At 40.5% G+C, this 25676-nt stretch overlaps 1 protein-coding gene across 21 annotated transcripts in view; it reads right to left on the reverse strand.

Annotated features, from left to right (window-relative positions):
- PPP1R9A (protein phosphatase 1 regulatory subunit 9A) overlaps nt 1-25676 on the reverse strand; it is a 150026-nt gene that overhangs the window by 41858 nt on the left and 82492 nt on the right. For all 21 annotated transcript variants that reach the window (XR_014540308.1, XR_014540309.1, XR_014540310.1 and 18 more), the window contains 4 exons: nt 22532-22664; nt 21231-21351; nt 11386-11490; nt 964-1099 (listed from right to left, as the gene is read on the reverse strand). Coding sequence is in view for 17 of the 21 variants with exons in the window: in XM_083578464.1 (XP_083434590.1) it covers nt 964-1099; nt 11386-11490; nt 21231-21351; nt 22532-22664 (495 nt within the window). In the remaining 4 variants the exon portion in view is untranslated. The remainder of the gene's footprint in view (nt 1-963; nt 1100-11385; nt 11491-21230; nt 21352-22531; nt 22665-25676) is intronic.

The raw sequence follows: 25676 nt of genomic DNA on the forward strand, positions 1-25676 counted from the left end.
GTTACCTTTATACAACCAGACTAAAAGTATCCTGTTCTCTTCATCTCTTAAAAGCTAATAATCTAGAACTGCTTCACTGTTGTCTAGTTTATTTTGGATATTTGGTTACTTTGTTTTTAGGTGTGTTGTTTCCATATTATTTAACATTAACTTGGTAAGCCACTTTGAAGACCAATTTTTTTTAAAGGCAATATAGACATACTTAAAATAAATATAGAACTATTATTATTATTATTATTATTATTATTATTATTATTATTATTGATACAGGAAAGCCATTTCTTGATTAACATGGCAAGTAATTTAATTGACAAGGAAAAAAAGATGTGGATGTGCCATGCGTGGTGACAGCTGGTATTTACTGAAGCCTGAGAACTAAGAAACTCACTGACATGGTAAATACCAACTGTCACCACACTGATGTGCATTCATAAGGAATATTCACCATGTAAAACTGACACAGTAAAATCATCTTGCGATTATTTCACCACATGAGTGGATATGAATTGGTCCTCAGAAGGCATAAAAATATGTCTCTTTCCTCCTTTGTTTGTTTTCCACCATTTTGGGTCAGAGGTGAGGATTGGAAACTTGTATTTTAAAAAAAATCAAAGTAGGGTTGTCAAGTTTTTTGTTTAAAAAAAGAAGAATCTGAAAGCGACACGATATGTATCGAGGACCAGAAACACCGGGGACAATATGGAGCCCCACTTCGCATTCAGAAGTGCAATTTTTCTGCCGCAACCCAGAGAGTGCTTTCAGCAATGACACTCTTACATATTTACAGAGAAATTTATTGTGCCTAACATTACTATCTATGATTGTGGTCTTGTGAAACGGGGTGGGGATGTTCATTTGCAAAAGGAGTCGTTTCCTACTGTGATTAGACAAAGCATTTGAGAGAGAATGAAATACAGGAAAGGGAACTTCACGAAGTTACAAGAGAAAGAACAAACATATTACCTCATCGTCATCTGCATCATATTGTGCATAATGCTGTTCCAAAAGCTCTCTTTGGCGACGTTCCTGCTCTAGGGTCTGGCTAATCAGCTGAGCCACTTCACTTACTTGTCCTGGCCTTTCTCTGCCAATTATAAACCTGAGGAGAACATCAGGGAACACAAATCATTTGCTGTCTTCTCCGTATGATATATGAAATGATGGCCAAATGCAGCAAAAAGAGTATTGTTGCATGCTAAAGGCGAACAACTTGATTACAGCATAAGGTTTTGTAGACTGGGGTCCACTACATGAAAGCGGCATAATACATGCCCAAATGTCTTGTTTAAAAACAAATAAATACATGTTCATCTATTACCAATGCACAATTGTTTTAGAACTGTATTGTGCTAGACACAAGTTCAAAATGGAAGTCACAATGATAATAAAAACATGCTGTTGTAATTATGGGAGTTTCTCCATGACCTAAAATCACAAATTTTATACTGCAGCATTACAAAACACTTTCTATGAATAGAGGGAGAGGTGGTGACCTGAGTGTATCAATGAGAGGAGGGATCATGTCCTTGCTGGTATATTCTGGTTTCCTAATAAAGAATTTCATGATATGAGAAGGCAACAGCCATGGTTTACCAACAGCAAAGTACACATGGAAGAGGGAAGTGTGTGCCCGCCCCCCTTCTGCAGCTCAGATGTCAGTCACCAGCCAGATCCTGTCTGACAACGGGCACGTGAATTTCTGTACACTGCGTTGCATTCATAAATGCATGTCTTCCCTCAATGGTTTGCAGCTACTTCAGTATGTATTATGAAAGAAGATGGTGTGCATGATCGGTGTCCATAAAGCCCCTGAGCTGAGAAAGCTGTGGCTGGATGCAACAAATCAATGGGGGGAGGGGGGGAGAGAAACGAAATGACAGAGTAAATGGTAAAATGCTGACTATAGTGTGGATCAAACCGGCCCTGCAAACAGCTCCACACACACAGCAGAACTGCTGGAGACCCCCTTCCAAACAGGGTCTCCTCTGCTGCCTGACCCTGACCCTGAATAGCTTCCAATGCAGTGGATGGATGCATGGAGGGATGGTGACGACAAACCATGGCACATGTCTGGAGAGAACAACACACACCTCAAGGGCCTGTGGATTCCATCAAAGAATCTTAAGTCCTGCTGCCTACATTCCATGCATTCTCCTCAAAATCAGGAAACTACTTTAAAATAAGCATGCCGCTGCAAACCTGTGGCAGCCTAATCACACTGTGCAAATATAAATGATTCCTGGCATATTATGCACTCCTTTCCTTGGCATGCAGTGCATACGCAGATGTTTAGTTCTTTATTTAACTGCATAAATTAACAGTCTTGGGCCATACATTATAGGCACAACCACTTCCCCTTCATCTCCACATTTTCTTGAGAAATGTTCCATTGTTCCCTGATTATAGAGGGAATAGTTCCTACTGTTCCTTCCATTTCCCTATGCCTTCATGCTAATTGCTATTTTTATTGCTTTTAAATTTATTCAGGCCGCAAGCCTTGTGGACACTGGCACATCATGTAATTCAATCAATGGCCTGCTAAATCGCAAAAGCAAAGGAGGATTTAAAAACAACTAAAAAGCAGGAAAGTGTACTTTAGTTAGAGGCTATAAAAAGGCTGCAGAGATTTACAGACAAAAGCATTTTCTATAGCTGTACTCCATAGCCAATTAATTCACTTCCATACCACAGTGTGTTATATAGGATGAATGCTTTTGGGTTGTTGTTTCTTTTTTATTTTGCTGAAAGATTATCTGAGTTATATATTCCATTTATGTCCTGACTTTACTCCATAGAACTCAAGGAGAAAGACCCAGGCCATCTTGATTGCAGAAAGGTTCCTGGGCCATGTGATATTCATTGTCTGATCTGAGGTGCAGAGGCTACAAATTCTCCAGTGGAATTTAAGATTCTGTGTCAATCTGTAACACAAGTTCTCAAGAGCATCACTTCTGCTGAGTCACTGGTCAGACATGAGGTCATAGGGAGAAGCAGACAGGAATGCAATTTGGCATGTACCAAGTTGCCAACAATGGAGGAAGAATGGTATCTAAAATGATCTTATCTGAAGTGATGCACTCAGGGGCACGTTGCGATACCAAACAGCTAGGAAGAGAGAGTATGTCTAAAACGCATATTAACCTATATTACGCTTGTCCCTCAAAACATGGCTGGTCTTACTGTGAGGTGTCCCCCTCAGGTGAGAGGGACTGGGGGCCAGAAACGGGAGCAAAGTGTTAGAGGGCAGGCCTGTGTAGCCTGCCCTATGCCCTCTGGTCTAGTTTGTTGCCCTTGGGTGTTGGTGAGGGATGCTGCCAATCCTTCATGAGGGTTGAGCTAAAATTCAGCTGTCAGCCTGATTGGCTTCTGTATGTGGAATTGGGGGGGGGGGCGCCATCTTGGCCTTCATCTCAGGCAGCAAAACTGTCTCAAAAGGATCTGGAGAAGGCCATGATAAAAGCCAGGGGCTGGGAAGGAATCAAGACTAGGCTTGAGAATATCTGAAGCCAGGACAGCCAAAGCCCATTTCACCAAGTCAGCTGAAACATTGATTAATCAAACTGCAAGCTTGTCATGTCATAAGCTCGTGAATATTGATGGACATAGCATTTCATTTTCTTTCCAGAAAACAACAATATAGTATAGCTGAAACTGCCATTTTTATAAGTTTGCTCACATGAATTGGATCTTATGGACCCCACAAAGGCCAAGGATGTCTGAACCAGACCCCATCTGAATGCACAAAGTTTACAGACGGGGGTGTATGTAGATTTTCTAAAGTGCAAGATGTTTAATTAAATATTGAAATGTATTCCACTTCTGATTATGCAGCCAGAAACCAGCATAAAAGAGGCATAATGTTCTGAATCACTGCCTAAAAGATTAGCCACCAAAGCAAAAGGACTTCAATAACCCTGCTAATTATATACTTCCTATTACTGGTTCACTAGAAGTAGACATGTACTTTAGTACTGGCAAGACTGTATTGAGAGACATACAATATGATTAGAGACAACAGGAAGTATAATGAACTGTGTGAAGTCACACAGCAGGAACCAACAGATTATAGGCAAAGTCCACCAAAGTCCAGTTTTCTGATGCAACCCCTACTGAAACGAAGGTGAGCTGTGCAAGAGTACTTCCTGGGGGTTCTGCCCTTTGACACCAGTGATGCCTCAAATCCCAGATAACGTCTCACAGGAGAACACTCTGCTCAGGAAGTCACTGTTCAATTATTCTGAGGCTAGTACTAGGGCACCTTGTTGAAGAAAAGCAGGTCCAGACATGGTCAGAGCCTGGGTGGAAGAACTCAGAAATATGCCACCTTGAGTTCCACAAGGAAATAAAGGTGGGATGCAAACGAACTAAATAAATGAACACAGACACAAACAAAAAATTCTCTCCCAAACCCCAGAAGCAGTTAAAAAGCAAACCAAAAAATTCAGCACAACGGATAAAACAAATTCCACAGTAGAGACCATTGGGAGATACTTCACAGCCCCATTTTTTGGTCCTTTATCTCTTGTCTGATGGAAGGTGTGCCTCCTTAATGACTTCCAGAATAATGGAAAAAATGTCAAATTTAAATGGAATGTATTTTCAACTCCAAAGGGCATATATAATAGGGTGAGAAAGAGGTCTAGTGGATGGCAAAATTTTCAGCGACCTTCCCCAAGCTCCTAATAGCTGCAATTATGACGCCGACACGCAGCAAATCTGCACCTTCAAAACAGTTTGAGAACTGTGGTGCCACTGCTGCTGTGCAACCGCTTTAAGCCTCCGAGTTTATTCTCTGGAACTTCCTTTTCCTTTCTTGACACTGTCTAGTGAACCTTCCTTTCCTTGTGTACTGCTTTTCGGTATTTGTCTAATAAGCTGAAGACCAGACCACCTAAATCCAGAGAGCCTTTCCTCAGCAGCACCTTTGAAGTTTTGGGTTTACTCTTGCTTCTAAGATTTGCCACGTGTCGGCATCATAATGGCAGCTTTTATGAGCTTGGGGAAGATCGTTGAAAATGGCACTGCACCATCTCAGAACGCCAAGTCCCCACCAAAACCTCTTGCTCCCCATCGGACCGGCAGGAGAAACCAGGAAACAAAAGATGTCAAGTCTTCCTATACCTGCCCTCTTTGTGAAAAGATTTGCACTACTCAGCATCAGTTGACAATGCATATTCGTCAGCATAACACGGACACTGGAGGGACAGACTATTCCTGAAGCATCTGTGGAAAGTCTCTGAGCTCCGCAAGCTCCCTCGACTGCCACATGCTGGTCCATTCTGGTGAAAGGCCCTACAAATGTTCGGTGTGTGACCAGTCCTTCACCACCAATGGAAACATGCACAGGCACATGGAAATCCACGAGAAGGATCCAAATGGCACTACTACAAGTACAGCTACTGCAAATTGCGGCAGCTAGACTGCTCTCTGTGAAAGACTATTGCTGCCCAATTACTGCTGAAGACTAGCATTGGCTGCTGATCAGCTACCATGCTAAGTTACTGATGCTGGGACTGGTGTACAAAGCCCTATACAGCTTTGGGACCCGGTAATCCAACAACTCATCTCATTGCTTAAATACCTAATCTATCACTTAGCAGGACATCTAATACAGGAATCAGCCCTATAATGTGGTGGCCCCTACCCTCTGTAACCTCCTCCTATTACATATCAGACAAACACCATCTCTACTGTCTTTCCGGCACTCAGTGAAGATGTTCCTCTTCCAACAAGTCTTTTAAGTGGAGCTTTATTCCAATCTGCATTTGTATTGGAACTATTTTTAGCTGCTTTTATATATGAAATTGTTTTTAGATGCGCTGAATTTTTTTTTACATATGGAACTACTTTTAATTGCTTTTACACTTCTCTTGCTTTAGGGTTATGATTTTATTCTTGTAATCTGCCCTGGGGCCTTATGGTAAAGGAGAGATAAGGAATCTAACACACAAATAAACTCAATAACTGGCCAAGCAGCAAGAAACAGATTAAATGAGCATTCTTCTGTAAAAGAAGACAGGGCTGCTTCAGAAAGCAGCAGTAAAATCTCCGATATGAGATAGAGGCAGAATTTCACAATGATTATAAGCAAGCAGCAGAAGTTAGTTAGAAGGGGAAGGAGATTTAAGCCACTCCAGAGGAATATAATTAAACAACAACCTCAGGATAAACGATGACAAGTTGGATTATCTTAAAATAATATCAGTGTGAAATACTGGTGCAGAACTGCTTGTTTTATATGAAGGGCTTTGGAAGGGTGTCTGCTAATGACTTATAACCATCTAAATACTGTCATCTGATAAAACCTGAAGCCATTAAAGATACAGGATGGAAAACATAAAATCTGGATACATTTTGCACTTTCAAGAGTGACTTCAATTAAGAGTGAATTCCATTATGCTTATACAAATACATGTATACATCCAAGCTAGGTAACAAGCACTAGCATTCTTCATATTATAGCCTTACAGTCCTAAATCTCAGAGTAACAGCATTGCCTTAACTACCGGTTATGATCTCCTTCCAGCTGTAATAAAATAGGAACCTTACAACAATCTCCCAAACCTTTTACAGGTCTGAGTAACCTCTATTTACAGCAACTGATAACTCATCACAGGCAAGATCAAAGTCTGGATGAAGGCAAAGATCAGGATTCTAGTTTATGCCAATAGGCAGAGGTGAACCACAGAAGTATGTGGCAGTGTGGGAAGATGGGACAGAGAAGAATCTGCTTCAGGACTCAAGCTTCAGGAATCAGCACACTGTCCAACTGTTTGACTTTGTTCCTCACCTGACGCAAGCAGATACAATAAGCTGTATCAGTGTGTCAAAACAGGTACTGTTACTCCTAGCAAACCATGACTAGCAAGCTAAGTACATATCTTAGCTTCATGATTATGGTTTGTTTGGGAGAAACAATTTTCTCCCAAACATTTGGTGAAATATTTGTTGTTCCTGGTTGAACTAAGGGAGAAGCATAGCAGGAGCACTGCTCAAGTCCAGTAAGTGATTAACTATGGCTTACCATTACGTACCAACAAGACTACTGCATCATGTGCAATGTTTTATTAAATTTTTATATATGTTGGAAGCTGCCCAGAGTGGCTGGGGCAACCTAGTCAGATGGGCAGGGTACAAATAATAAAATTATTATTATTATTGTGTCCTCAGAGCACTTCTAAGAAGGCTGAACTTGGAGACAACTTCCAAAACCTATTACAATAAATAGAAACATATTACATATTCTGAAACATAGTCTCAAAACATTTCAGCAGGATGTCCTTGTTTACACAAGCAGAACTTTCATTTGTTACTATAATAGTCTATTTTAATCCTAGGAAGTTTGCAATTATTTTTATCTTTCTCAAATGTATCAAATGCCATTGCAAAAGAAACATTTCTATTAGACAGTAAAAACATTTTAGAGCCTACTAACTCCAGCTAATATAAAAACGGATGAAAGATTTCATGCGGATAAATTTACCTAATTTTGCTGTGCCAAAGCAAGAAGAGTTCAGAAGGTAAAAAGCACATTTTTGTGTTAACAGTTTCTTCACTGTGTCAGCTAAAGACAGTTGAGCTACATTATATCTGGAAGCTACAATGAACAATCTATTCTAGGTCAGTGACTTCCATTGTCATGACCATTCAGAAAATGTTCATGAAGCTTGGCAGGAAGCAAAGTCACTAAACAGTAGTACCCTGTAAGCTTTCTAGAGCAGTATTGACCGAATTAAAGCAGAAAAATGAAATACAAAGCTGTAGTTTAACTTCTTTCTAAACCTCCTTCTGCACAATTTATCAAATACAATTTCTCATATTTAAGCTAATATGTCTTTGATTGTTTATGTTGGGGATGGGGGATAAGAAGGAATGCTTTAGGGGACAATTACCAGTGACACTGGTAAATATGGATGCCCAGTAATGACACACATTTAAAATAACAATTGCAAACAATGCTAATTATGGAACAATTTACTTAAACAAACTACTTAAAATTCACTTGATGTTGCAGCTTGCACAGTAATGTGAAAATGGAAATGCAACTATAGCAATACTTTGCCAATTCTGCCTGTCAAATTAAATAGTGAGGACTGTCGCCTACTAATCTTCATTACCTGCAGCTGCCAATTGTAGAGGTAAGTGTGGCACTTCCTCCGATAGAGTGTTCTTATGCACCATGGCAGCTTGCAAGTAGAGAGATAAAGGTAAAGGTAAAGGACCCCTGGACGGTGAAGTCCAGTCAAAGGCGACTGTGGGGTTGTGGCTCTCATCTCGCTTTCAGGATGAGGGATCCGGCGTTTGTCCGCAGACAACTTTCCGGGTCATGTGGCCAGCATGACTAAACAGCTTCTGGTGCAAGGGGACACCATGATGGAAACCAGAGCACACGGAAACACAGTTTACCTTCCCACCGCAGCACGGCACCAAGTGGCAATCAGGCAACAGCCTCTCTCCCCAGGGAGGCTTGCCTGGCACCTTCATTACACGTCCCTAGGAGCCCGGCAAAAATGTTCCTCTCCAACCAGGCATTTGACTGATTAACATTCTATGGCAGGCATAGGCAAACTCGGCCCTCCAGATGTTTTGGGACTACAATTCCCATCATCCCTGATAGCTAGTTATCCCTGTTAGTTAGGGATGATGGGAGTTATAGTCCCAAAACATCTTGAGGGTTGTGTTTGTCTATGCCTGTTCTATGGCTTTCTAAACGTGTCTGTGGCAGGGAGCTACTGGTTTGTTTTTGTTTCGTTATGTATTTTGTCTTTTCATTTTGTATTTTTATGTTGTGAACTGCCCTGTGATCTTCAGGTGAAGGGTGGTGAACTAACTAACCAACCAACCAAATAAAAAAATACATACATACATATATACATACATACATACCTTTCTCTCCCTGTGGCTTGAATAATAATTTATAATAATTTATTATTTATGCTGAAGTCATTAAGGGCAGCTGTTAAGGAGCACAATAACATCTCCCCTACAACTACGGCAGCTATGGGGGAAGAAAGTAACCCTGTTCTAGATGGTTTGCATAAGTTTATCCTAAGGTCCTTGATTTACAGCAGTGTTGTGGAAACAGGCATCCTTCAAAGGGAGCACAGCTGAATTCGTCGGGGTGAATCTTGTAACCCACGCAGTGTGGAGAAGAAGATTCTGGCTGCCTGTAGGCGAACACTGGGAAGACTCTGTACGCTCTCTTTTCAGACTATCATGTCGGCAGCGTGAAAGGTAGGGTCTTCTTGGTGATGGCTTTGCAGTGATGACACTCCCTTACAAGTGAATTACGTAAAGTTCTCACAGTGCATAGCTACAAAGGGGCCTTAACAACTCATATGTTCTGGTTTACCTTTGTTTTACTACTGCTAGTTTATGAAACCACTGAGCTGGTTTAAACTGGGTTATACTATTTTTTATGGAACGTTTGCGCCTATATTTCTTGAACTGCTGCTTTATACCTTTTTAAGCTGTTTGTGGTGTATTTCATGTATTTTCTAAATTCTGTTACGTAAGCCAACTTGTGGGTGTTACACCCTAAAAGGTATCGTAAACTATTTTAAATATAATAATAATTCTGTCTAATTCTTTCTAAAGGCTGCCTTAGCTGGTAGCCGTCTCCGTATCTTAATGCAATTTATAACCACGCTTCCTTTTATTCACCCTAAATCTCATGTCAAACAATTCCATTTCATAACTCCAGTTCTAAGTGTGGGGAACGGAGAGGGAGGGGGCAGGACTAGAAGGAAACTTCAAATTTTCACTCTCTTCGCCAATAAACATTTAAAAAACCCCTCTTCTCCTGCTATGTGCTTGGTAACTAGACCTGCACACAGCATGCAAAATGTGGGCACACCATTGATTTATATAGCAACATTATTATACTTGATGTTTTATTTCTAATACTTTTTTCCTTTCCATTTTATTTTAATTGTTTACTGACAACCATCAATTCCTGCATTTCAAGCCCTGCATACAGAGACGTCTGAAAGAACCCTAAACATCTAGACTTATTTAAGAACTACAAACTCTGGGAATAAAAATATTACCAAGGGAGAAAATTGACCTCCCAAATTGAAATGCACTCACAGAAGGCTTTTACTTTTTACAAACATCTAATGAAGTGTAACAGCTGAAGAGAAAAGCAGTATTAAATTTCAAGTTTGAGCCCTTTATTAGGTGATACTTTGAATAGAGCTGTAGACCCTCCTGAACACAGATAACCTTGCCTCAGTTATCCGTGCTTTGATAGCATCCATGCTAGACTACTGCAATGTATTGCATTTGAAGACTATTTAGAAACTTAGTCCGGCCTTGCAAACAGCAGCCAGGCTATTAACTTGCCAAACAGAACACATTTTGCCAGTGTTCAGCAAATCTTCACCAGCGTCCAGTCAGGTCTGGCCTGAGAAATTCTGCTGCCTAAGGCAACGGACAAGATGGTGGCACCTTTCCTATTCCTGGGACAAAAGCCAATGGGACCGGCAGCCAAATCTGCAGGTGACTGGCTATCTTAGGTTGTGCAGAGAAGGCCATGTGACACACACAGCTCTGTCCTCAGCACCTCACTGTTGTTCCCTAATCACTTGGCATTTGCTACCTGAGGAAGCACTCCTCTCACTCTGCCTAGTGGCAGGGCTGGCCCTGCATTCAGTTTGTTCCCATCATATTTATATTTCAATTTTAAAATACCATGTAAGTGTTGGTTTTGACCTATAATGCTTGAATGACTATGGAGCAGCGTACTTAAGAATCGCCTGCTCCAATATGAACCAGCTCCTTCTCTGAGGAGTCTCCTGAAGTCGGTTCCAGATTATAAGATTGGGTAGATGGTGATGGGGCCTTCTCCATGGTGGCATCCTGCTTGTGGAATACTTCTCTCAAACAGTGCCAACAATGCCTGGTTAAAATGGTTTGATTTCCCTGGCTTTACTTTCAATCCTTCCCTCCCTGTGTGCTGTGGTCCTAATGAAAACTGGAATCCTGAACATAACATTAAATTTAAAAAGAAATGGCACCACACACTATGCAGTTAATACAATATGTAATTATGCCACAAATGGTGAGACAAAAGATCTATGGAAAAGTGGGGTTCCTCCTATCCATCTTCCTTCTCTTCAGTCAGGATGGGGGACTGGGTTTTATCTGGCCCACCCTCTGTGAGCCAAATCTGACAAAATGGCAAGGCCTTAAAGGCTAAATGTGGAGGCCATGCTGTCTGGGGCTGATGGTACCAGGTTGTCCAAGGCTGATACAAACAATCCATTGTAGCATAGGTTTTCTTAACATATATATGCTTACTTATGATCGAGCAGTTGCATGACCAGACAATATCACAGGTGCCACCAATTTAAATCGTACTTTGTAAGGATTTCTCAAAGTTACCTGACTTTTCCTTTGGTGTTTCTGAGGACTGTTGCAGCAAAATTTTGTGTGACACCAACCAGACTGATCCCATCTACTTCTACAATTTGGTCATTTACTTGGATCCTTTCAGAGGAAATAAAAAGAATGGAGAAACAGTAAGTAAAGAATATGAAACAAAATATAATGTCTTTTTAAATTGCATTTGGAAGCAATACATAATTAAGTCAACAACACATACATGACATCTTGCGTTATACATAATATTGTCAATTCCTACTGACAATGTTGTTTTAGAAGAAAATGCCATTTGAAATCAAGATTTTTTTTGAACCAGATCTCCACTTCCATGGAGGTAAATGAACAAACAGGACAAATTACAATTACCGGTATACAGCATCAGATATAGTGGCAAGAAATGTACACATGGCTGTACAAAAACCCATATTTTGTGTTGTGCAAGACACACCCTATTCCTGTGACTGCAATCTGTTTTAAATATTTTTAGTACCAAATTTTAAATTGTGATGTGCTAGTGATAATCATTACTATTACTCACAAATGCTGTGCTGTTCATGCCACATATCAAAAGGTGCACAGGGCAGGGCAGGACACTGAAGACTCAGCAGTGCAAATCCTCAATGCAAACCCTGCTCAGTTTCCCATTGGTTTCTAAGGTTTTGCCAGGGACTGCCCATGGCCAGGGTTTAATGAACAAGGCAACTAGTTCCATGTGGCCAAGCAACACTCCATGTCACATGGCAAAACAATTTTCAAGCAGGAGTTTTGGGGCATGCTCAGTATAAATAAATAAATATATCAGGTAAGTGTCTGGAAAGACTGTACTCAGCGATAAACTCAAACTGTTGCATTAGCCTCCTCCTAATCTCCCTTCCCTCATTTTTCTGCAACCTCAATTTAGATTATCTGTCAGCTGTGAATCTGAACTGTGGTCTTCCTTCCTTCCTCTCTCTTTTCCTCTCTCTCTCTGGTTTCCTTCATTTTATTGTCTTGAGACTTACCTATCTTTGTTATATCATGACTGTATTATCAGTGGTACACTCAAAATGTTTGCTTGCTTGCTTGTTTATTTATAAACTCAGTTAATTGGAAAATGGATGGAAACTAAATATATCTGGAGGTACTTTAAAGAGCTGGTGGGCCTGCATTATACAAACAGCTGGTGGCAATGAGTTCCAAAGATAAGATGCTGCCTAATAATAACAGGCCAGGTTGCTCCAGTCTAAGAAAACAGGCAGAGGTGTGAGACGTTAGATGTCTTTAGGAAGAGTGTTAAGAGGAATTAAAGAGGAAAAATAGACAGGAGCAATGCAGTGAAAGTGTTCAAAAATAAGAAGTGAGGTTTTAAAATGAACATGATGAAAGGAAGGTAAGCCAGCGCAAAGAAAAATTAAAGAGAACCATGATACCGATGAGCATGGAAGGTAGAATGAGCTGCACAGTGACGAACCTGCTTGTGTTTTAAATTAAAGGTGGAACTCTCTGGAAGTTAGATTCTGTACTTAGCACTTGGTACCAACTTTGTGAAGCAATCCCATGGGTACGAGTACTTGGCTTATTATTCTATGATTAAGAATGGCACATGGTTTATCAACCAATAAGTACAAATTATGTCATAGACGTACCAGTAATGCACCGGCAGAAGTGACGTAAGCCCAGGGGAACATAATCAAAGCAGATCTGAGCATCTACCATTATGGATGGTGGCCACAATTTTTTTAAAAATGAGCTCTTTACAAAGTCAGCCCCTCCTTTGAACATTTCCTCGCGTAACGGCTCTGACAATGCAAAAAGGTAGCCAGCCAATTCAAGCCGCTGGACCAAATAAAATTCAGTGCTGCCTTCCAGCAAGAGTGCAGCGCCCCAAATTAAACTGATATTGCAGTAACTAAGGGGGAGACATTCCAGGCATGTAAACATATATTCAATAAAGCAGCTAATAAGAAGCGACAAGTAGTAAACATCTTTGCAAGCCTTGCTGGGTATCCCACGAAGAGTTATTCTGTCTAAGGTTCCCACCCAGTGTGGAAGATGAGCCTAGGCCTCTGAAGGATGGGAGAGTTGCAGGAGGGGAGGGAGGGAGAAAGGATATCACTCTCCGCCAAGCATTCCCCTGCTGTGTTAAAGAGATCAGGTAGCAGCTGATATGAAATACCACGCCTGGGACCTGGGGAGCTGCTGCCAACTTGACTACACAATGCTGGACTAGATTGACAAATAGTTTGACATTAGCTTTGCATGTTCCGGTACAAGGCTAATGTGAGCATTTCAAAGCTATGTGGTCTATTTTATAGCCATATAGTGTGTAGTCGGGAAAGGGGGTGGTTCTGTTGGGTTGGAAAGGGGTCACTTTTCCTTTCTTTCTTCTTGAAACAGCCTTGTGTAACGCAAGCAGGGGGATTTAACCTTACAGCAGACATTATCATTCAGGATACTTGCTAAAACCTCCCGGAAATTAGAGAAATGGAAAATAAGAGGACAGGAAATTAAGCAAGTACAGATGCACACATATCTCATAATTTTATTCCAGAGCAACTCAGGTTGGTCAAACCATCGTACAAGTGCTATAAAACAGGCAAAGTGTACCTCCTCAGCAGTAGCTCGCTTTTATTTTCAGAAAGGTAACCAATTTATACCAGCTGCTATTCGGATTTTTGAAGCTAAATTGTCGTCCTAGCTACTTTTTGGGATCCCAATATGGATACAAGCATATAATAGTGATTAAGATAAGATACACTCAAGTTTCTTGAGACGTTTCCTGAAGCTCCAAAGTTCAATCAAGTGTGCAGTACTAGGTAAACACACAACAGAATATTGGGTGTGAGCTAGCACTATAAAATACCGGCTGCGTTGCCATTTTCATTGCCAAACTTCAAATCTGTTCTCTGATTTACTTTAGGACTCTTATAAATCCAGATGGTTCCAACTCTTACATAGTAAAATTAGATCTATTAGTATTGACTTGGAACCCTTGTATAATTCAAGTGAGCGTTATATTTATTGCAATATTCAAACCAGGTTAAGGGACATTGAAAAACAAAACATCGAGTCAGCTGTAAATAAAATTTGCTTTCCCAAGTTCTTTGGTTTAAATACAACAGATAACAGGGTCACTTATATCTCAATATTAATAATTCCAGCCCAATACAGGGCCTTTATGTTAGCCCGACTGAATGTTTTCCCCTCAGTTTTTGCCAAGGGGAGATATTTAAACATCCCCAGAAATGATAGACATTGTGGATGTTCTTTGAATGTGCCAGACACTGTAGAACATATCCTTTTCTACTGTCCATTAAACAATCAGCCACACAAACGTGTGCTATCCCCTTTTTTTGGGTAGTCTAACATCAGATTCTATCTGTCTAACATTAACTGAAAGGGTGGCTGAGTTTTTGTCAATAGTATCTCTTAGAGTGGTGAATGGCATTATTTAGCATGAAGAAATCCCAATGGAAATCTTCGTCATTATATATTTTGCATGGCTGTTTATTTGTATATATTTTAAAATTTTATATATGAATATTTTATGATGGCCTATACTTGTAATACCTAATAAAGGTTTGGCAAAGTAATTAAGTATAAACTATTAAGAGGCTTGAGCAGGCCAGTTCTCTCTCCTTCGGACAGCTTCCATCTCAACTTGAAAGCTCACAGGTGCTTTGTCAGATCATTTAAAAACATACTTCTGCATACCTTGGGAGCCCTCCAAGTATATAGAAACTGCTACCTTATTGTTGAGTGGCTCTGCTTTGCTTCAAAACTGATGGGCATTAAACTACCTGAGTTTCCTATTAGAGGGAAGGAAACTGCAGACTGTAGCTTGTTGAAGGCCACCTAATGAGCTCACAGAAGAAATGAGGCTTGCACCTGATGCGTAGCTCGGTCTTTCAGTCACTATGCTACATCAGCTACCTTCCCTTTCAAGCCAAGGTATTTAACCTTAGCATCTAGCTCAAGTATGCCGCCAGGGCTACAGAATAATATGTACAGCAAATATATGCAATGCAAAGTAAATTTTGTACGAAATAATTGACTTCACTCAACAACCTAGCATATCAGCTCACGTTACTAATTGTATTTTTTTGGGAAATAATCTTCCAACCCTTAATAATGTCCCCTGGCATGTATGAAAAGGTTTCTGAGGACTGTTTTGGCAGCTTGAAAGGTTATGTTTAACAGCACCAACAAATGAGCCAACATACTTCATGTGCCATGAGTTTTGCTAAACAGAAAAATCGTGCGACCGTTGTTAAGTTAGGGAAGTTGACAAAAAGAAAAGTTTCCCCATCCCCTCCTCACCCAGTGAAGCTACCTGCACTCCCATGAAAGGAGCTCTCTGGTGTGCCAGGAGGCCCTTCTGAACAATGTGGAATCAGGTGAGGGGATGGTGCCTGTGGAGGGGAGAATCACCCCAAATCCTCAGATACTAAGATATGTTAGCTTAAGAAGGTTCACAGAAGGAAAGTTTCCCATCCAGTCCTCCTCCCCACCATGAGCTCTCCTGGCCCCATCCTCCACTGTTCAGGTTGCCCAATCCCCCACAGAGGCTTTTCAGAAGTCTCAGACTGAAGGGGTGCAGGGAATGGAGTAGGAAACTTTCCTTCCCTGGGCTATCTTAAGGTATATTAAGATCCAAGGCACTATTTGTTGTAGGGGACACCAAATGTTTTGGAACAGTGGGCACATTTTGGATTTTGGGAAAGGCTGGGAGTGCGTCACAAAATGACTGTCATGGGGGTATGATATAACACAAAATCAGAGACAACCACCCCTGAAACACACATACACTGGCCACTCTTGCTTCCCAGAAATTAGAAGGTACTTGCACATTTTGCTCCATAACCTCCTTTCTGGGAGGGCTAGAGACATACTTCTTTTTTAATGAAAGGCCAGAGTCTGGGGAACCAATGAAAGCCTTCATGGATGGTGCTTGGTTTGTGACCCCTGGTATATTAATTGATAACAAATATCAAAACAAAAACAAGACAAAAAAATCTGAAGAATGCAGCCATTTCTAAATGACATAACTGCAAAAGTCATATTACCATCCTTCATTTGGGAACTGTTTATCAGTAAAAAAAAAAAATAGATCCAGCCTTTACATAGCAGTAAATTCACTTGCCTGTGCTCTCTATTTATTAAACTATTACTTGCTTATGGCAAAGCCTTATCCACTCCCATTGTTGCATCTGGTACTTTATAACTGGATAGTGTGGGTTCATCTCTAAGGGGGTTAATTTGTACACAGTCTTGCCTTAGGACAGAGAGCTGGGCTCCATGACTTTCATGTGCCTTTGAGGTCTATAATTTTGTGCAGTAGAAATCAGAGGACAAAGAAGTAACTTTAATCAGCATCCTTTTAAAATATTTTTAACTTGCTTGTCTCCTCACTTCACAGTCCATAATTCCTGTTTTATCTTCATATTCTGAGGCTACGTGCTCTATAGGGTGTTGTGCAGTCCTGTTCAATGTCATACGTGTTGTATTTTTTAAAAAAATAAGTAATGCATGTAATGGATGGGCCCAAAAAAGCGCCTTTCTGGGAACAATAGTTGTATTATTTTTTATGTTGATTTACAGATTTAGACATTAATTTTCAATTTTCAAATCACAGTATGTTTTCATTCTACAATGTCAAACACATTTCTTGCTCATAAAAGAGGCAACTGGCTGATTAGCTAGCTAGTTAGTTGGTTGGAAGCGCAGCTACTTAACAAGTGGCAATACATTACTAGCTTCCAGCTTCCAGTATATGTAGATTAATGAGCAAACTTAAAACGATCATTTATGGTTAATTTTCATTTAATATTTTGAAATTAATTTCTTCCAATATGCAGACAGGTTTTTTAAAAAATAAATAAAAATAAATTCTAAAATGAGATAATTTTGTGGCTTGAAAAAAGCACCAAAGGCTGCACTCCTAACCCCACTCCATTCTGCAGGAGGGGGTGGGGTTAAGATTTAGCAGATGTCTCCGTCTTCTGGCCTCTGCTGCTGCTGCTCTATTGGCAGTAACTGGTGTTGGGCTCCAAAATAGGGTGTTGCAGTGGAAGAGCAGGACTGGGCATGGACCTGCAGCCCATAGGACAGTCCATTCCCTGGAGAGAGACACTGCTGCACCAAGCTGCAGATAGCCCAGAATTGGGAGTCATGCTGCTCCTTTCACTCCAGCCAGGAGCAGCAAGCAGGGCTACAGATGCAAAGGAAGATCTGCAGCTCCACAGCTCCCTGGTCCCTCTTAAGGTCACACCCACACCATACATTTAAAGCACATAGTTTCCCCCAGAATCCTGGGAACTGTAGTTTGTTATGGGCGCTAGGAGTTGTATGGGGTGAGTGTGAATACTCCAGACTTAATTAAATTCTTTTTCTACTACATTTTGCTCTGAACTACTATGTATTAAAAATAAGACAGTGTTGTACCTTTTTGCGGCGAACGGGTAAAGGCAATTAGGCACAATCCACCAGGAAGGTCTCCCCTGAAAGTCCCACTTATTCATCAAACTTACTTCTAAACAGTCCTCTAAAACAGCAGAATTCTTAAAAGAGGAACCAGAAGAAGAAAAATATTGTGCTAATATTTTGGTTTCCCAGTGTTTGGCTAGGAATGGGAACTGAAATATGTTTTAAATATTGAGTGGCATTTTGATTTGTTATCTGCCGCAAGTTTCTTCTGAAAATAAGGTGAGATATAAGGGCTTTTTAAACAAAGAAACAAATTGCCCAAAAACTATTAATTCAGAATTAAACTTCATGGAGTTATTTTCGACCCTGCTTCCCTACTTGCTTATGCCTCCTTCTTGTTTCTGACTCATTTTTGGAAAGACGTCAGGTGGTTTGGCATAATCTCTGCATAACACATTCTTTTTCATAGGCTCCAAATAAGGGAGGTATTTTCATACCCAAGTACGCCTAAGCAGCTAAAATCTAATTATATATTGCGACTGTTAAATGAGGAAGGGGGGTTTCAAGCGAGTCAGAGCTTAAGAAAAGAAAAAAATCTGGCATTTTATCTTCAGCTGAATAGCTGGCACTTACCATAATTTTTTGCAACCCTTACAGAATCAGAGTATCATTTATTCAGGAGTGGACAAAATGTATTCAATGGCTGTACTTGAGATACAAGTTACAGAATCAGGTCCTTAACATAAGAAATTTAATTTCCAGTTGAAGTACATTAGTCAGCATGTGGGTGTAGCTAATTTCTCTTATTATAGAAAACAATGTTTAAAAGCAAATCTTGCTCATAACATCTACCCTACCCTGTATAAAATCATACTCTGGGCATGATCCAGTCCACTGCATCCACCTGCATGAGATTTCACGCAAAAAACGGTGGACAGGGTGGGGAACCTCCAGTTGCAAAATTAATTCGGGGCTTTAAAGCACTTTGCACATGATGTCATTGTGACATCATGTGATTGATAGGTAGTCAGCCTTGCTCACCTGTCAAATTTGGTCCGCAAGGCTGATCCTGATAAGGATCTGGCCTCTGGAGCCAAAAAGGTCTTCCATCAACTCTGGATGCATATGATGAGCAGCCATACAATCTAGTTTATCTTGATCTAGATATCAATGCTTGGAACCCAGTAATTGTCTCACTGATGAAATCTGTTTGCTGCACATTTAGTCAAAATAGCCTAACAATTTTTTTTCTAAAAAAATAAATTATTTTTCCAATATACCCCCAATAATAGCCGAATTATAACAATAACAATTAATTCCCAAATTATACAATTATCAAAATGTCAATCAACTTCCAATTAATACATTTCAGTTAAAGTGGCTCCCCGCATGGTGGTTTGGGTGCATTTCTATTTTGCTCGTTAATATCAATATTACTCCAATGTCCCTTCTTCACTTGTAAATATCTTTTTATCTTTTTTCCAGAGAGGGTTGCCGAATCATAAATATATAAATCAAGCTTAGAATAAACAAACCATGGGTTTCCCTCTCCCCAACCAACTCTCACACCAAAGAAAAACTTACCTTAATTCAAACCTTTGATCCATGTAGCTCAGGCATAGGCAAACTCTGGCCCTCCAGATGTTTGAGACTACAATTCCCACCATCCCTGACCACTGGTCCTGTTAGCTAGGGATGATGGGAATTGTAGTCCCAAACAACTGGAGGGCCGGAGTTTGCCTATGCCTGATGTAGCTGGTATATTCAGCAGTATGTTGTTGCAACCCTTTTCCATCACACACCAGTACTTTAAAGAATTAAAGATGCAATTGAACAGAGAACTCTGCTTCTTAATGGCGGCGTAGGAGGGTTTTCGCCAGGTGAAGTGCTTTTGCACTCAGCGCTTCCCTGCCTCCAACATTCCATGCTAGAGCGAGAGCCAGGTACCAAGATGATCTGCCAGTGAAGCCTATACCCGCTGTCCCTGGGGAGGATTTGCAAGGATGATTTACCCTCAGTCACCCTTGTTTTTCGTTTGCCGACGATCCACCACTGTTGTGGGGGCTGCCTCCATTGAGGCAGGCAGGACCAGAAACCAGCTAGCCTAACAATTTTAATATCATTGTAGTGGAGTCAGTTAGTATATAATACTATATAGTGTAGTGCACTACAATATATCATATTATATTATATCACAGCATATCAACCGAGGTAGTCAATGTAGTGTTCTCCACATCAACTCTAATCAACCTCAGCCAGCTTGGCCAAAAATGAAGGATGATGGGAGTTGCAGTTCAACAGTATTTGCAGGGTCCCATATTGGCAATCCTTGGTATATATGATTGTTCATATTTAGGCACATTGGCACATTTTTCAAGGAACCATCAAGATCCATAGAATTATATACTGATTTCTGCTTTTCTATTCTAGAATATTGGCAAAAGCAGAGGTTTTCCTTTGCAACACAGCCTGGGACTTTTTTAAATTATTGATTTGACTTTACTTTTAGATTTCATTCTATAAGAGCTTCAGTTTCCTTTTGCAATATAACATCACTCGACTTTTATAGAGCAAGGAGATGACCTATATAAATCATGCTGTATTTTACTTTAAATTTCACTTTTGACCCATGAAAGGGTATTTTGCGGGGAGTGACCTGGAAAAGTAAACAATTTTTCCCCAAGCACTCCGCATTCTGAAGATAAGGAAGTGGTGCAAGGTCAACCATACATAGATAATCACAGTTATTTTGAAGGAATACAAGATTATTTTGTCTCAAAAGTAGAGGATCTGCGCACCATGAGCCTCCAAAACAAGCAAAATACTGCTTGTGCACTGAAGCTACAGCAAGTAGGGGGAGAATAGATAGCAAGTTTTCCCATCGGAAAAAAAGGGTCCTGATACATTCAACAAATATGTAGCAGCTTGCTATGGAGGCATACAAAACTTAATTTTACATACCAATAAATCAATGAATGTATACAGCAAGTAAACCTCGGGGGGGGGATGTTACGTACTGTGAAAAGATAAAGTTGTGGCTAGAAATATGAAACAAACAATATTAGTTCTGGGATGGAGCAGATTCCGTACAGATCTCGGTCTGCACTGAAATCCAGACTTGCTGTGAGGTTAGAAGGATCATTCCCAAACGAGAGGGTGCTTTAATTCCCTTCTCACCCATGAAACAGTCCACCTGACAACGCTATTTGCAGAACAAAGCAACTTTTCAATGAACAGAAATGTTTGTGAGAACTGGTGGTGAACGTTCATAGGCACAAGTAGGTTTTCAGCCTTTTAGAAGGCCATACTGGGAATAGGGGCCTCAAGAAAACCTTTAGCTACAAGGTTTTGGATGAAGCTTGTGAACAAAATCAGACAGGAGCTGTATTTTAAAGCAATCCCAATCTATATTCACAACAGCATACTGTATTATTATTCACCTGCCATCTCTTTCTGCTGCTCCACCTTCTGTTACTGTTTTGACGAAAATGCCCAGTTTCTCAAGGCCTGCATCTGCTCCAACTCCCATTCCAATAATGCTGATGCCGAGTCCATCTTCATCTGAGAAGCAGATAAATCAAAGCAGATCCATACATTTGTTAAGCATTTTTCACACTTGGATTAGGACATTTTGAATCCTGTTCTCTCTCCCCACCTGAGTAAAACCTTCCATGAATTTTTTGTTTATGACTTTATAACTGCATGCACAAAGAGTAAAACACACATTGTCATTCTAGAGGTCATCCTCCCTAACTCATAAAGCCATAACATTTCAATGGACTTCCAGTATTTCCTATTTCCTGCCATGGAAGTCAAGTAGCCGCAATCTTTTTTTTGCAATGGAAGGAGAAAGAAGCCTATCTTGCTCCTTCTGCCATGCCTGCCAATCAAGAAATCCTGTGTTCAAAGGAATTATGGCCCACTAATACATGCTGAGTTCAGGATACAACTAAAAAGCAGTTTTCCATAACAGAAATGGGGGTGGGGGACCAGTGCAATAAACAATAAGATCTGGATACCAAAAACCCTACTCACACATATCTCAAAGAGACAATTGGCAAATCTATTTTGACACTGAGGGCTCGTCCAGGCTTCCCTTCACCCTGTGCTTGCCAGGCACAGTTCTGGGCTTTCAAGCTCTGTGTCCAAGTGTTTTTGCTTTTGTCCTGTTGCTTTTCCAGGGAAAACCTGTTTTTTACCACTGAATTGGAGCAAATGGCAATCTGGAGAAGCACCGGGATAAAGCAAAAAAACAAAAACTGCTCAGATATGGAACTTTAAAGCCCGGACTTGTGCCTGGAAATGTAGCACAAAAGGAAGTCTGAAGGAGCCCTAAAAGGGGGTTTCTGAAAACAGTTTTGCGACTGCAGATATGAGGGGATCAACCCCTCAGGAGATTACTTGAGGTTGACAAGGTTTGAAGCCAATGTTCTACTGCATACACTGATGTGAATTAACATTTTACCTCAACTGGATTACAATATAATATGATATGATATGATAATATTATAATAATATAATACAATACAATATAATATAATATAATATAACTATTTAATATCCAGGAATTATTTATACAAATTGCACACTGCTGATTATTTATGAAATCCCCAGGTATTAAGCTATGACAGGTTTTTCATGACCCCTTTCTGGCAAAGTCTTGCAATTCTACTACATATCAGTATGACACTTTATACATAAAAAAAAATGCTCGGCAGCATAGCATTTGTAGAATCCATACCTTTTTCAAGCTCTGCTGGGAAAAGCTCCAGCTTCTCCACACGTTTTTCTAGTTCGTATTCTGCTGATGCAGCCACCGGGTCTACTTCATCATTTCTCCTGTCATAATCTTCATTAGAATATGTGTGGAAAACCTGGAGAGAGAGATAACGGTAATAAGTCAACTAAACCATCCAAAAGCTCACTTCTAAAACCTACTACTACTCTAGAGGTGAGCTATTGCTTTCATACCCTGCTTCCGAGCTTCCTAGAGTATCTGGCTGGCTAGATAGAACATTGATTTAATTGAGAAGGGGGTTTCATATGTTCTTAAAGCAGGGATGGAGGACCTGTGACCCTCTAAATGTTGTGTGACTTCAGTTCCCATGAGCCCAAGCTTCCACTATGGCCAATGTTTAGGGATAATGGGAGCTGTGGTCCAGCATCATCCAGAGGGTCAGATGTTAGCCACCCCTCTCTTAAAGGAAATAACTGTTGTGCACATATAACTGTGGACATCAGTAATAATGAGGTTGCTTTTCTTTGGAGCCAGATGCAAAATGGTGGGTCAGGAGGGTGACCATATTCTTAGAATTAAGGAACAGGGTCACTGTGCCTCTGAACACATTCTCAACTCAATAATTTGCTTTCAGTTCCAGAACTGAGGTCACAATCCTGTAACACAAAAATCCACAAAATGCTACAGCTTTTTTGTTTTGTTTTGGCAAGGTGGAAGGGAACCTTTTCTGTTGTCCATATGATTTAATAATTATTTAATAATTTAGAATCTGAACCCTTGTTGATCTACTGTAACATACTGAGAGATCTACTAATAGACCACAATCTACCTTTTGTCCGCAGCACCTCTTTAGGATTCAGGATCTTATTTCTACATTAAGCAGATTTTCTTTCTAACCCACATAGCAACAAATCCAAAACGTGTTCCAGAAAGAGCACCACTCTGTTCTTTTTAATAATGTAAAACAAAGGGCAGTTCAAACCTTTTTTTAAAAAAAAGCACTATCTTTACTTGAAAGATTCACAACAATTTTTAAAAAGTGCGTAAGATACAATATGATGGTGGAATCTGAACTATCACTAGTTTCATCTTTTAACAAATAACAAAGCTGTGATTTACTCATACTGTATTAAATAAAAGCTGTGGATAAATGAATACTACAGTATATACTACAGTAAACTGAAACCTTAGGTACCGCATAAATTAAAACTTCTTCTACATAAGGCATTTTGAATAAGATGTTAGATATTGGTTAAACGTTATCAGACACTCAGTTCTATAAAACTCACAGTGGCATTCAAAAGCCAAAGCACAACAACAAAAATTGGGGTAGTCAAGAGTCTCTGGAGCAACTAGTTGGCCGTCACCAGTTCTCCTCCTAAAGCTACTGGGGTAACTCCATACAATAATGTAGCAAAAGGGGAGGCCTATTGGCTCACTCAGCTGAGATAAAAACACAGTGGGCATTGCTATCTCTGCTACCTCTTTAGTACCACAGATAGTGTGTGCTACCACATACTTCCTTAAAAGACTTCCAAAGTCATTAAAGGATTAAATCCAGACTATGCCGGTTATGCAGACTATGCATCTTAAAAAGTAGAGACATCACCTTGCCAACAAAGGTCCATATAGTAAAAGCTATGGTTTTCCCAGTAGTGATGTATGGAAGTGAAAGCTGGACCATAAAGAAGGCTGATCGCCGAAGAATTGATGCTTTTGAATTATGCTGCTGGAGGAGACTCTTGAGAGTCCCATGGACTGCAAGAACATCAAACCTATCCATTCTTAAGGAAATCAGCCCTGAGTGCTCACTGGAAGGACAGATCCTGAAGCTGAGGCTCCGATACTTTGGCCACCTCATGAGAAGAGAAGACTCCCTGGAAAAGACCCTGATGTTGGGAAAGATGGAGGGCACAAGGAGAAGGGGACGGCAGAGGACAAGATGGTTGGATAGTGTTCTCAAAGATACCAGCATGAGTTTGACCAAACTGCGGGAGGCAGTGGAAGACAGGAGTGCCTAGCGTGCTCTGGTCCATGGGGTCACAAAGAGTCGGACACGACTAAACGACTAAACAACAACAACAACAACAACAACAACAACAACAACAACAACAACAACATGCCAGTTAAACTTTTCTCTCACTGAAATCCATGTAACGAGTAGTGAAGAATCAGTTTCCATTAAAATCAAAGGGTTGCACCCAACTGAATGATACTCAGAGCAAACACACTGAAATTAATGGACCTAAGTAAGTCATCTCCATTAATTTCAATGGGTCTTCTCTGAGATGATTAGCACTGGATACAGCTCAATGGGTCTACTCTGACTCCGACTAACATTGGATACAACCCATAGTGATTTAAGTACAGTGGTACCTCGGGTTAAGAACTTAATTCGTTCTGGAGGTCTGTTCTTAACATGAAGCTGTTCTTAACCTGAGGTACCACTTTAGCTAATGGGGCCTCCCACTGCTGCTGTGCCGCAATTTCTGTTCTCATCCTGAAGCGAAGTTCTTAAGCCAAGGAACTATTTCCGGGTTAGCAGAGTCTGTAACCTGAAGCGTCTGTAACCTGAGGTACCACTGTACAACTAAGTCTAGATCCAACCCAATGTAACAAATAATAAAGTCTGAGATCAGGCACTAATAAGCATCATTTAAAAGGGTGGGGGGAGACCAACACTACACAAAGAGAATCCTCTGCCCACCAGTCACAAATTCCTGAAACTCTATAGACTGACGTTTAAAATCTTCCATGGAATAGGCTGGAATAGCAAACTCTGTATCATGTTGCCTTGCCAGTCGTGTCCTAAACTGGCATCCCATGTATTCACATTTCTGTCCGGAAAGGCCTAGCCATCACCATCACCTCACCTTCTTCAGGCGAAGGTTAGTGTTAACTGCATCTTCTCCAGCATCCCCCCAACTATGTGGGTCCTCCTCAATGGTCAATTGCCCCTTTAGCTATTAATCATGGTCAGCACAAGACATGGCAGCATATGGTTGGATAGATCAATACTCTGTGCATGCTCATTGTTTCTCTACCCCACCCCCTCTTACATAAGCATCTCAATTGGATTTCTGGGCAGAACTGGCCTCTGAGTCAAGCTCAAGGGCTGTTAAGGGTCTTCGTATTACTCAAGACGTTG

Source organism: Podarcis filfolensis, assembly GCF_964270895.1.
Source record: "Podarcis filfolensis genome assembly, chromosome: 12".
NCBI classification, from domain to species: Eukaryota; Metazoa; Chordata; class Lepidosauria; order Squamata; family Lacertidae; genus Podarcis; species Podarcis filfolensis.